This window comes from Chlamydotis macqueenii, chromosome 7 (genome assembly GCF_036417535.1).
Source record: "Chlamydotis macqueenii isolate bChlMac1 chromosome 7, bChlMac1.mat, whole genome shotgun sequence".
Lineage (NCBI taxonomy): Eukaryota > Metazoa > Chordata > Aves > Otidiformes > Otididae > Chlamydotis > Chlamydotis macqueenii.
Genome location: NC_141562.1, coordinates 10,062,071 through 10,074,447, shown reverse-complemented (window position 1 = coordinate 10,074,447; position 12,377 = coordinate 10,062,071). Strand labels below are relative to the sequence as shown.

The 12,377-nt window shown below is 37.7% G+C and overlaps 1 protein-coding gene across 3 annotated transcripts in view; it reads right to left on the bottom strand.

Moving 5' to 3' along the window:
* The window catches only part of PHYHIPL (phytanoyl-CoA 2-hydroxylase interacting protein like), a 101,176-nt gene that overhangs the window by 10,258 nt on the left and 78,541 nt on the right, over window positions 1–12,377 (bottom strand). For all 3 annotated transcript variants that reach the window (XM_086752839.1, XM_086752838.1, XM_086752837.1), the window contains exon 2: window positions 1,495–1,691. In XM_086752839.1, the coding sequence (XP_086608965.1) occupies window positions 1,495–1,659 (165 nt within the window). In that variant the 5' untranslated portion in view covers window positions 1,660–1,691. The remainder of the gene's footprint in view (window positions 1–1,494; window positions 1,692–12,377) is intronic.

Below are 12,377 nucleotides of genomic sequence, written 5' to 3'. Positions count from 1 at the left end.
ATTCTTACAAAACCAATTACCTCTCTCCTTTGACTAAACACTTCATCACAGTAAAAAGGCTACGGAATTGCTGAGAAAAACAAAATAAATCTAATGGCTTATCTTTATTTCACTACCAATATCAGGGTTTTTTTCTCTCCATTTTAACACTAGTCTCATCACTGTGATATAGATTTTTAAGTGAATATAGTGCTTGATCTGCTAGGTTGGCTCTACTTTTTACAAAAGCAAATTTTACAATTGTAGATTAGTTTGCACAATAATGAAAAAAAAATGTAGCTTAATAAAATGAAATAAATTAAAAATATTCCATCCAAGTGAGTATTTATATTAGAAGCTATATTTGCTCCTGCAGTATAAAATAGCAATTCAAAATGCAAAGGCTGCCAGTCCAAAAGTAGTAACAGTAAGAAAAATATCAAACATAAACTATTTTATTTGCTAGCACAATTAAAAATGGGTCAAAATAAATAGCTACAACTACATTAAATTTGGTAGTGCTTTGCACACTGGTTCGTAGCAATTGCAACATCTTGACTAAACATGTAAAATTCTTGATTTCAAGTACTAGTAAGTGATTTTTCATTACACTTAATGAATATGTTACTTCCAGACACATTAAAAACAAACAAAAAAAGTCAAACAAGGAAATGTGAAAATTATATACATGCTATCAACAGCAGTCACAGGAAAAATACTCTCACAATAAAAAGACTCGGAGAAATCAGTGGAAATATTTCCTGGTTATCCCACTGGTTTATAAACCAATAGTAATTTAGATGCTGGTAGAATTAGAGCTCTCATATTTGCCTGGATGGCTATTTGTGCCTTGGCAAACCTTATCTTTTAGACATATTGCCAACACTGTTTTTAAATTTGCAGATGATTGTGTTGTTTAATCTCCTATCTCATTCCATGCTTCTCTAGACATCTGAGTATTTAAACGATTCTGAGGTCAAACCAAATTTTGCTGGATTTGATAACTACAGATTCTGCAATACATCCAGTATGTCCCTGCATCAGTGGCTTGAGGAAAGAGGCCAGATGAATATTCAGGTCACAGTGCTGAATGCTGCAAACTAAAATTGCTGGAAGCCTTCCTAGAAGTGCATTAGAATTTGCAACTCTTCTGTTGAAATGACATGTTTTGCTCTCATGAGTCTGTCACTGAACAAGGACAGGCACAGAATACGTAAATTGTTTAAATAATGATTAAGAACTAGTCAGGAATAAAAATGTCTGTATTGCCATAAATTGTACAGATTCCAAAACTGGTTTAATTTCAAACAAAATAGAAAAGTAATGTTCAGTTCTCTATTAAACAAACAGCACAAAGGCAGAGTAAAAAAAACCTGTTAATCAGATTAATCAAACCCCACCTTTGCTGCATGTCCAATACCTGTTTCCCACAGTCTGGCTTTGAAAGGTTAATAAAAGACAGATTCATCTATTTAAAATCAAGTATTCCTACCTTGATTTTTAATTGAAAATTACCTTGTGTTTGAATTTGTTGGAATTCTTATTTTCTTTCTTGTTGAGATCGATGAAGTAATGAGTAATGCGGTCCTTGGATTTAGAATCCATCTCCCAGGAAATCTTGAAGGAATCGCATGTGATGTTACTTATTTTAATGTTGTGCGGGACCGGAAGTTCCTCCATTTCTGCAATTCCACTATCTTGTGATTTATTCCCTGCATAAAAAAAAAAAAAAGCATGATTCAGTTAAAGGCCTGTTAGATATCTGTTTTCTGTGGTTCAATACAATCACATCTCTGAACAGCCTTCCACAAAGTCTCATAGGTGGTACTCAGAAGCAGCTATGAGGTACAATTATACAAGTCTCAGTTTCAGTGATGGGAAATATCGAAAAGGGATGAAATTCCTCATGTGAATAAGCACCAATAACATGTAAGCAGGCTGCATAGACTGGCTAGTATCCCAACCATGTGCAGTTGCAGTTTGAGAGTAAGAAACATCTGAAGCTATCTGGTGAGACAGTGTTTAGCTAAGATGGCAGCAATGTCCACAGTTAATATAAAGGCCTCACCCATACCTGTCAGCGAAATAAATACAAACAGAAATCATATTCAACTGAAAACTATTTTTCAAGCACAAAGTAAAACCAATCTCTTCAAGGTTTATAGATGGTGTATATACACATATGTATACACATATATAAAACAGTCTCCTTCACAATGAAACAATTAACAATGATCACTTTGTTGAGCCATACACACACAAGTTCATTTTCTGATCCTTATTCTCTCTGTCCTATTTGCCCAGTTGAGACTATGCAGGTTTATTGGGAAGTTTCTTCTAATTTCTTTAAGTGCATACGGTATATGAACAAATCACCATTGACCCCAAAAAGCATCACAGGTTCTAAGATCAGGTCTTCCCTTAGTTCCCAAGGCAACCTTGTAGTAGCGCATTCTGTGAATACTAAAACTCAGACACATTAGGTGATCTTGCACTACATAAGTCTCAAGTCAAAAGTGAACAAACAACAAAAAAGGCAGAAAGACAAGAAAAATGTGTGGGTAAAAAGGAAAAAACAGAGAAGATCATGTAAGAGAAGGAGTAAAGAAACAGGGCATAAAAAATTAAGATCAAACATAGATAAGAATAGAAAGAAACAATGGAGGAAAACAAAGCTAATGTCTGTGTAAGAAAGAGAGGAAAGCTCACAAATTCTGTCCAGATGAGAAGATTGAAAACCTATGCAGAGATGTGAGGGAACACATTGCCAGGATTATTTTAGTCACATCTAATTATAGAAAAAAGATAGTATTTATATAATTCCATCATAACTGATAAAAAACTGGACACAGAAGGTGAGTCTAGTCAGTAATAATAATAAAAATTTTACTTGGAAAACATTAGGGACATTTCAACCTATGACATCATTATCAAAGCATTATACCAACACCTCAAGGCAGGATTATTAAGGCTAGCCCGATTGTTCAAAATTCTCCTCATAGATATGTGAAATTCAACCAGAGAGTCTGCAAAATCTATAGGTTTCCAGCTAGTATTCTGAATAAAGTAATTTTACTGATTACTTCAAGAGCCAATAATAACACTTTTCTATTTTTGTTACATTTTATGCATTTAGATCCAACAGGCTGTCTATTCTTTAAACATCCTATTGCTCTTTTTTTCCTTTTCAACCAATATCAAAGACAGATGGCGCACGGTCTTGCTCAAAATCCTACCCTATTTATGCCATCTATAACGACATTTTCAACAGCCACACTGGTTGCAACAGACTCAGAAATATCAGCCATTACTAAAAGCTTTCTGTTCAGACGAAGTACATGGTAAGTGCTTTTCCCAGCATGAGATTTCAGAAAGCTAGCAGGGAGAAAATGACATTGCTTTCTTTTGTAAGCATTTTGTATTTGAAAAATGACCGAAAGCTCTACTAGGTACACTGAAAAGGCTATACATGATTGCTCTTCCAGGAGCAAGGCTCTGTGTTTAAGCAGAAGATGGGAGTGATGCTGCTGAGGTTCTCAAACCTGCTGGGGAGCTGGATAGACTTGGATCCCAGGACACTGAATACCTGAATAAAGACCTGAACAGATATGCAGTCGGAAAACCAAGCCATCTATATCCACAGTACTTTAACGTGCAACTTCTTTGCTTCAAAAGCAAGCTTCTATACTCCGTAACTATGAGCCCTAGCCATGTTACAAACAGACAAAGTAGTTTAAGCTCCAAGAGACGTGTAAAGCAGTAATGACCACTGACAAAAAGTAGCAGAGAGGAAAAAAAAATTTTGGACCACAACAATGACGGTCAAAGAGCAAAAGTGCTTCTGTAAACGGGTATTGTTTTCTGTACAATTCTTGGAAGGAATGTCTGGCTTACATCTTTAGATGCCTGTGCTCCTGATCCTTTTACTTTCTTTGCTTAAGAAGTGATTAAATAGTTTAAGTAAATTTCTAGCAGAAATTCTCCAGGTAATTTTTATCAATATTTTTAATATGCCAGAAAAAGAAACCACATGCATTATCAAGTGCTAAGCTATCCTCTTTTTTTTTGTGATGGAACAAAATCCGAAATAAACACTTTTCTGAAATCTTCAAAGCTCTTAGAAAGTGGAAAAAAAAATATTTTACAGATGTTGAAATACAAACAGTATATGAAAGAAGAAAGGAAAATACCTCACAACCATCATCAGCAAGCAATACTCCAGTTTCCCTTCTATTTAGAGTATGAAGTATTTGTGATATTTGTAACGCAAACTTACATTTTGATACATATTTGTGTAGTCCTGAAAGTCAAAATCCATTGAGTTGACAGGCAGTAATAGGAACCTGATAATGATACATAGTATTAACATTGAGGATGATGATTCAATGAGTATTGGTAAACGGTGACTTCTGAATAGCAATCCGTGTACCATTGCATAAGAACATGGAAAAAAAAAAAAGACAGAGCATGAAAAGTATGCTCTTGCTCTCTTAGATTTGACTGATGCTAGGAACCAAACATGCAGGCATCAGACCAGCTTTGCCCACATAGCAGACACCCTAGCATTCAGACCACCAAGAAATGCTGAAGAAGCATTCTTCATAAAACATAAGCTGTAACTCAGAATCCAGATCCTGTAAAACCTAGTGCTTTTCAACGTTAGGAACAGCATTCTGTCCTGAGACATACTGCAATGTGTGTTAAACATGTGAGATACAGGGTTGACAGCATTGCACCGTAATTAACTGGAAAGAAATGTAGATGACAGGATAGTACAGAAGGAGAGTCAGAATGTCCTATCCAGTCTGGTAATGTACATACATCACTCATAACAACTACGTAACATGGAATATTCCCATTAGAGTTTATCAATATTATAAAAGCATTACAACCACTATAATATATAATTACATACTTACAAGACAAAAGAGTAAGAATGGGCAGAATTTTCAACTGCAGAAGGGTAACTGAGCTAAACTTGGAAGTCAGGTGTTCAAGAAGACACTATCATCTGCTTTTAAAGTGGGAGTTCAACTAGGGTCTGATAATATTGTCAACCGAACCACTCAAAAATACTGGCTGCTACAAAAGACTTCACGTGTGGTAAGTCATGGAGATCAAAATGTGAGTAAGTGAGAAACTGTGTGGTAATTCAGGCTAAACCATCACAGTCTTTTTGGCGCCCAATGTGGGGCACGAAGGGTTGAGGTAATGACAGATTTGACTGGAGTGTGTTGAAGTTGTTACAAGTGCTCATTATTTTATTTGAGTCCCTAGTCACAATGTTGTACTACGTGTTCATGTGGTTGTGTTATGTAAATCCTAAGTTGCATCACATATTTCCTTTGGTGCTGTTTATCACTTCTTGGAAATGGATGAGAATTCTCATTTTGTTGTACTGGGAACTACTGGCTTATGATATAATAACATCACTGGTCATTAAATCAGTCTGGTCCTTGTTTTCGGCATGGCTGGCAACTCGGTACTTCGGACGCCATTTTGCAAGAATTATTAATAATTGCACTTTTTTTTTTTTTCTCCTCCCTCCCCAGAGAACCAGTCTATGGGGAAGTCAGAGGAGGGTAGCTTCCCCTACTAAAAGACTGTGATGGTTTAGCCCGAATTATCACACAGTTTCTCTCTTTCTCTCCCCCTCTTCTGCAGGATGGGGAAGAGAATTGGGAATGAAGGAAAACTTGTGGGTTGAGATGAAGACAATCTACTAAAATAACAAGGGAAAACTACAATAATAACAGAATAATAATAAGGTAAAGAATAATAAGAATATTAAAATATAAAAAATGAACAATATACGTTTTCTCACCACTCAATGTCCCAATGACCAATACAGCCCATCCCGAGCAGCGATCACAGAAACAAAACCGAGCAGTAAGCAAAGGAGCAAAAGGGAGCCAGCAAGGGTAGAGGGAATGATGCCAGCGAACAAGGGGGAAAGATGGATGCCAGGAAGGCAGATACCTGCCCTGGCCAGCCCCCACTTATATACTGAGCATGACGTTTATGGCATGGAATACTCTCTTTGGCCAGTTTGGATCAATTATGCTGTCTGTCTTCCTCCCAGCTTCCTGCATCTGCACATTAGCGAGACTTGGAAAGCAGGACAGTGTCCTTGGTCTCATTCACAACAACTGGTATCATCAGGGTGTTTATGAACATTCTTCACACACAAAATCCAAAACACACCAGCTACTGAGAAGAAAATTAACTCTATCCCTGCCAAAACCAGGACAGATAAAACTGACTAAAAAGGTAACATATTTGTACCTTGCCTTTTTTCCACTTGTGCTTTGGTAAAGATTTTGAATTGGTTTTCATACTGGAAACCATGCCCACTTCAAACCACTTTATACCACGATCAATTTGAAGACTAGATCAACATCAGGAAATAGGATGTCTACTAAAAGCAGACATAGCAGCTGAACTTACTCAAAACCAGCATATAGTTGCCCTAAAGCACGCCAAAACACCAGCTGAAAAGAAGCTACTACTGTTACGCATGTGAAAACAGGTGGAGAAGGCCTTAGAACTGGCTGCTCTCCCATTTGTCACTTTGTCACTTCAATGAGGCTAAACTGAGCTTTCTTTAATGAAGCATCACAAGAAGACAAAAATTAAAAAGGAAAGTAGCATAGGAAATGTTGCTCTGAACAGCTTCATATTAAATTAAAATACATCAGCTTCCAATTAAAATGGCTACTTCATTTTGCACATTCATGTATCTTCAACATTGGAAGCCACTGCAGGACTGGATGGAAACACTACTTTCAGGTCTCTTTAGGGCAGAAACTTATAGTAGTAGTTAGTAGTCAAACAAACCTGGTCTTCCCTGCCAAAAAAAAAAAAAAATAGGCATGTCATCCCTGTGTGCTGCAGAAAGACCCTGTTTTAATACAAACCCAGTTCAGTTTTAGAACAAGCCAAAGAGCCCAGTGAGTCCTGACTTGTATGATATGAAGTCAAAGACGACTTGTGTGTACATAAGTCACACTGGAAGCATAAGACTTTAAATTTCTTCAAAGCTAAAGAATAAATACTTCAGCTTTACTGAGATCAGCTAGAGAACCACAAGATTAATGTTTTATGCTCCTGTTCACAGGCTTATCGTTCTCTGCCATATCCAGAGTTAAATTTCAAGTTAAATTGTCTAATCAATTTTAAAGCGGTTATGATACTCACTGCTGCAGCTGAGCCAAAATGCTGACAAATGGGTAACAAACCGATTTTATTTATATACACATAGACACACTTAATTTAGTATCCTCATTATATCTTCTACTTACATAAATTATCTCTGAATAGGAAAAAAAAGGCAGAAAATTCCAATTGAACATTCATGGCTTTCATCTGTCACTACTGGAGACAAATGGTAAGACTTGGAAATTGATAAGCCCACACTGAAAAGATTTGGAAAAGGACGCTTTTTTTAAAAAAATTTGCCTCATCACTCAAAACAAGCTGAACCATTACATCTGCAGCAGTGGAAGGATTGTAGAAAAGAACTTTAACGCAATCTCTGACGGGTAGCGACTGAGCATTCACAATCACTGAATTTTGACAATTTTAGAATACTTGATCATTCTTTTTCCTTAGTTCTAAAAATGCAAAACTTCACAGGAGGGAAAGGGAGTACGTGCCTACTGATTTTTCATTTCACAGACAAACTGTTTATGTTATCCACAAAGGAAATCCTGAAAGTGCTAATTTGTAATCCACTCTCTAAGTATACTTACAGCTCACAGAATTTAGTTTTATGAAACTAGACCAATAAAAAAAAAAAAAACAAAACAAAAAACCAAACATTTCTGGATTCTTACAGCCTTGCTTATAGATGTTTTGACTCTGATATTATCTTGGCAAATACATTCCTGTCATTAAGCATTAACAATGGAAAAAATAATTGAAGCAGTATGATACACATTTAATGAATACATAGAATTCCTACACATACATCTGTCTCTCCCATAATTTCTATGTAATTCATCATCTGGAAACATTAAAAAGACAGGTTCATGCTCAAAGGTTGTAGCAGACATGCTGCAAGAGAACTAAGCATTCAGAACTCATGCAATTTGTATTCAGCAATCAGATCACACTCTCTTTCCCACAACCCCATCCATAACACTAATATCTCATCTTTCACAGCATTAATTGTGTAGCTTGCTGCACTATGCACCATGAAAAATTATCCAGCAGTCAAGAAACAAGTTCACAGAAAACAGAACCTGCAAGTGACTGCATACAATGACATGAAGGCCACCCATCAACAGGAAAAAAACTACAAATATTACAGCCATAATGAGTGTGATTGCTTGTACTCAGTGTGAAGTAAACTGGTGAAATATTAATTCAACTGCAATGATACCCATTAAAGCTGGAGAAATTAAAAGGCAGGGTTGGGAGAAAAACCTTTTTTCTGCTGGAGTTGTGAATGTATCCCTTCAGTAATCATGGATGACAACATATAGCTGTAAAATATTACTGTTTGGCTGCAATTTAGACTTGGATACTAGGGGTAATGACCATCAAAGCAATATAAGAACACTTTTCAAATTTCTGTTTCCCCTTCATGGGGCTTAGATTGAACCAATTTAGAAATTTGTCCAATATCCAGACAAAAATTGTTTATTCATTTTATATGTGGAATAAAAGTAAATATCTAACCAGAATTTGGAATAAAGGGCAGGGGGCCCTGTTTGAACCATCACTCAACCAAATTCAGAGCTGTCCTAAGTAGTGGCGGAAAGTTACACATCCCTGAAGTAATCATAGAATCATAGAATGGTTAGGGTTGGAAGGGACCTTCAAAGGTCACCTAGTCCAACCCCCCTGCAAGGAGCAGGGACATCCCCAACTAGATCAGGTTGCTCAGAGCCTCATCCAGCCTGGCCTTGAACGTTTCCAGAGGTGGGGCCTCCACCACCTTTCTGGGCAACCTGTTCCGGTGTTCTAACTCGCATCGTAAAAAAATTTTTCCTAATTTCTAATCTAAATCTACCCCCCTCTATTTTAAAACCATTACCTCTCGTCCTATCGCAACAGGCCCTACTAAACAGCCTATCCCCATCTTTCCTGTAGCCCCCCTTGAGGTACTGGAAGACCGCTATCAGGTCTCCCCGGAGCCTCCTCTTCTCCAGGCTGAACAGCCCCAACTCTCTCAGCCTGTCCTCATAAAAGAGGTGCTCCAGCCCTTTTATCATCTTCATGGGCCTCCTCTGGACCTTCTCCAACTGGTCCATGTCCTTCTTGTGTTGGGGGCCCCAGAACCGGACACAGTACTCCAGGTGGGGTCTCACCAGGGCAGAGTAGAGGGGGAGAATCACCTCCCTCGACCTGCTGGCCACGTTTCTCTTGATGCAGCCCAGGATGCGGTTGGCCTTCTGGGCCGCAAGGGCGCATTGCCTGCTCATGTTAAGCTTCTCAACCACCAGCACTCCCAAGTCCTTCTCCTCAGGGCTGCTCTCAAATCCATTCTCTGCCCAGCCTGTATTTGTGCCTGGGATTGCCATGACCCAGGTGCAGGACCTTGCACTTGGCCTGGTTGAACTTCATGAGGTTGGCACGGGCCCACCTCTCCAGCCTGTCAAGGTCCCTCTGGATGGCACCCCTCCCTTCCAGCGTGTCGACGGCACCACACAACTTGGTGTCGTCGGCGAACTTGCTGAGGGTGCACTCTATACTTGCTGAGGGTGCACTCTAATCTAATTGCACTGTGTATCACAGGGTCCAAACGTGCCAGGAGAAAGACCAACAGAAAAGAGAAGAAAGCGATAAAATGTTTTTTCCTTTCATTACTTTAAAATCTCTTGTCAACTGTGTTTCCTGCTAAGGCTTTGTCCTTCTGTCCCTCAAGACACAAATTACATCAGCTTAATGAAGTGTAACTTACATTTTTCATTTAAACCCATTATGAACCCCTCTCAACACGTATAAATAGATTTGCCTCTTTTGGCAAATTTGGAAAATATTCAGCTGTACGGACAAACACAAATCAACTGGTTCTAAGTTTCTTTGTACTCGGGGATAAATCTTCAGAGTTTTTAGAGCCATGTTGCGGGAAACATGGACTTCTGATGCTTCTGGAGCAGACATTCAAAAACTATTATTATGGCTCTCCTAAGCTGCCAACACCGTTGCAATGGATCACTGAAAACACATTCCCAAAGGATTCATAAAAACATTAAAGCATTTTGGGCTGTCAATTTGTTCTTTGCAAATCTCATGTTTGTCCTTGCATCTGAAATAGTTGCTATGAAAAAGTTTCTTTATCTGAGGATGAAACTCTTTGCATTTAGTAAGGTCTAGACTTAAAACAAAACACAACAAAATATGAACAGTGGAATGCTTGTTAGCAATGGCTATTTCCAGTTATAACCCTGTCTTTTCCAGCTGTAAGTTACACTGAAACATCCTAAGAGCTCATCAGTCTAGCTACCACATTCTCAGCTGAGGATGTGACTTAGGAAGAGCAGTTTCTTAAACTTTGATTTCACAATGGATTTGCAGAAAACACCTGTTTAAAACATCATTTTAATTTTCCAGAAGACATGCATATACGTAAAGATTTAAAAAAAAATAGTGTTAAAAGTAATGGAATCTAATAATTCCCAAATAATTTAATTGAAAATACAGAAATGTAACTACTTCTTAAAGTCAAGGCACTCATTTAAGGCTCAATTAAAACTTGGTAGAGGAACAGCAAAGTAAATAACAGGTCCTATTCAAATTCTATCTGAAGACTGGCTGTCCTACAAACTTACCTCTAGCAGCAACAAAAGAAAACAGTTCAAGACATTTTCCAAAAATGAGATCTTTTGACATTTATATGACGAAAACTGGCTTTCTGATGGGGAGAAAAAAATATGATGGAAAACTAGGTGATACAAAACACATATTTCAGGGCAACTATACAGAAAATAAAGAAACTAAGTAAACCTATGTAACATGCTAAGCTACTGAAGAACCTCCACCCCTAACACTGAGCTGTGGGCCAGGATTGAAAGCTTGCTACAAAGACGAAAGCCTAGATTCAGTGTTAAGTGTTCCATTCATCCAAACTGTGGCTGCCTGTGCTAAAGCAAATCAAAGCAGCCTCTAGCATGCTGCAATTTTTTATGGCAGGTAAGACAACTGGAAGCTACTGAACTAACTGGGAACGCCAAAAGCACAAGGAAGCCCTGGTGATATCCCCCAACCACCAATTAGGACGAAAAGCCAGTGGAACAGTCATCGTGCCACTTCTACGTCACCACAATATTATCCTACACTGATGTAATTTTGCTCATCGGGTTCACATAGTTTGGGGTTTATCTGAGCTGCTGTCATGCGAAAGAAAGTGCACTAAGTGCTGCTCTGTACTATCTTTAGAGAGACACACAAGATATTAAAGCCTGCAGTTACTTCTGTGAAGTGTCAGCTCCATGAAAACCTAGGAATTTGATAAGGGCAATGCAACTAAGGTTTGTGAGCCAGAAAACAAGCAAGGTGAGACTTCACCCACATAGCATAGAACTAAAAGCTAACACTGGATCCTTAATACATTCTGAAAAGGTACCTGCAATTCAAAAGATCACAGATGAGGATGAGAGGTATAGAGGAATAAACTGTAAGGCAAAGCAATTTTTGAGACCCCAAAAGATAAAGTTTACATTATACACAGATACTAACTGCACATGCAATAAACAAACAAGAAGCCAAACAAAAATCTTACAATACAAGTCACATTTTTCTAAAATGACACCTTTTTCAGATCTTAAAATATATCCATTGGGGAAAACAGAAAGTGTTTTTCTCAAGTTAACATTTTCAATACGAGACACATTAGCTATGACTTTTTCATAGTATGAAAAAAGTAGCAATGTTTAACTGAGGGAATCAACTTCATAAGGAGCACCTATGTACCATGACGTAAGAAAATTTTTTACTAGATGCTGATACTAACAGGTGAATACAACTCATTTACAAACAGTAACTCCTATAAAATGAACAGAGACATCTTGACACTTTCTGAAACAGAAACATTTCTACCTTTCTTTGCCTTGATAATTCAGCTGATTGGTTATATATCAGCTCTACAAAGGTAAAATATTTAAGTTTAGTTCTAGAAAATTAATATAGACTGATAATATTTGAGTGCCACAATCCAGACTGAATTCTCCAGCTTACTGCGGAGGTATTTTATTTACTCTAAAATTCAGTAGGAGGGAGAATTCTTCTTTCTCTATAACCACCAAAAATGACAGGAAAGTGCCAGGAAATTATATATTAGCTGCATACTTTAAATATAACTAAGCAAAAATAAAATAGCATGTCCTTCTCCTGAGCTGCAGAATGAGTGGGTCCCTGTCCAACTACTAGCTATATAAAATTGTTTTACAGGA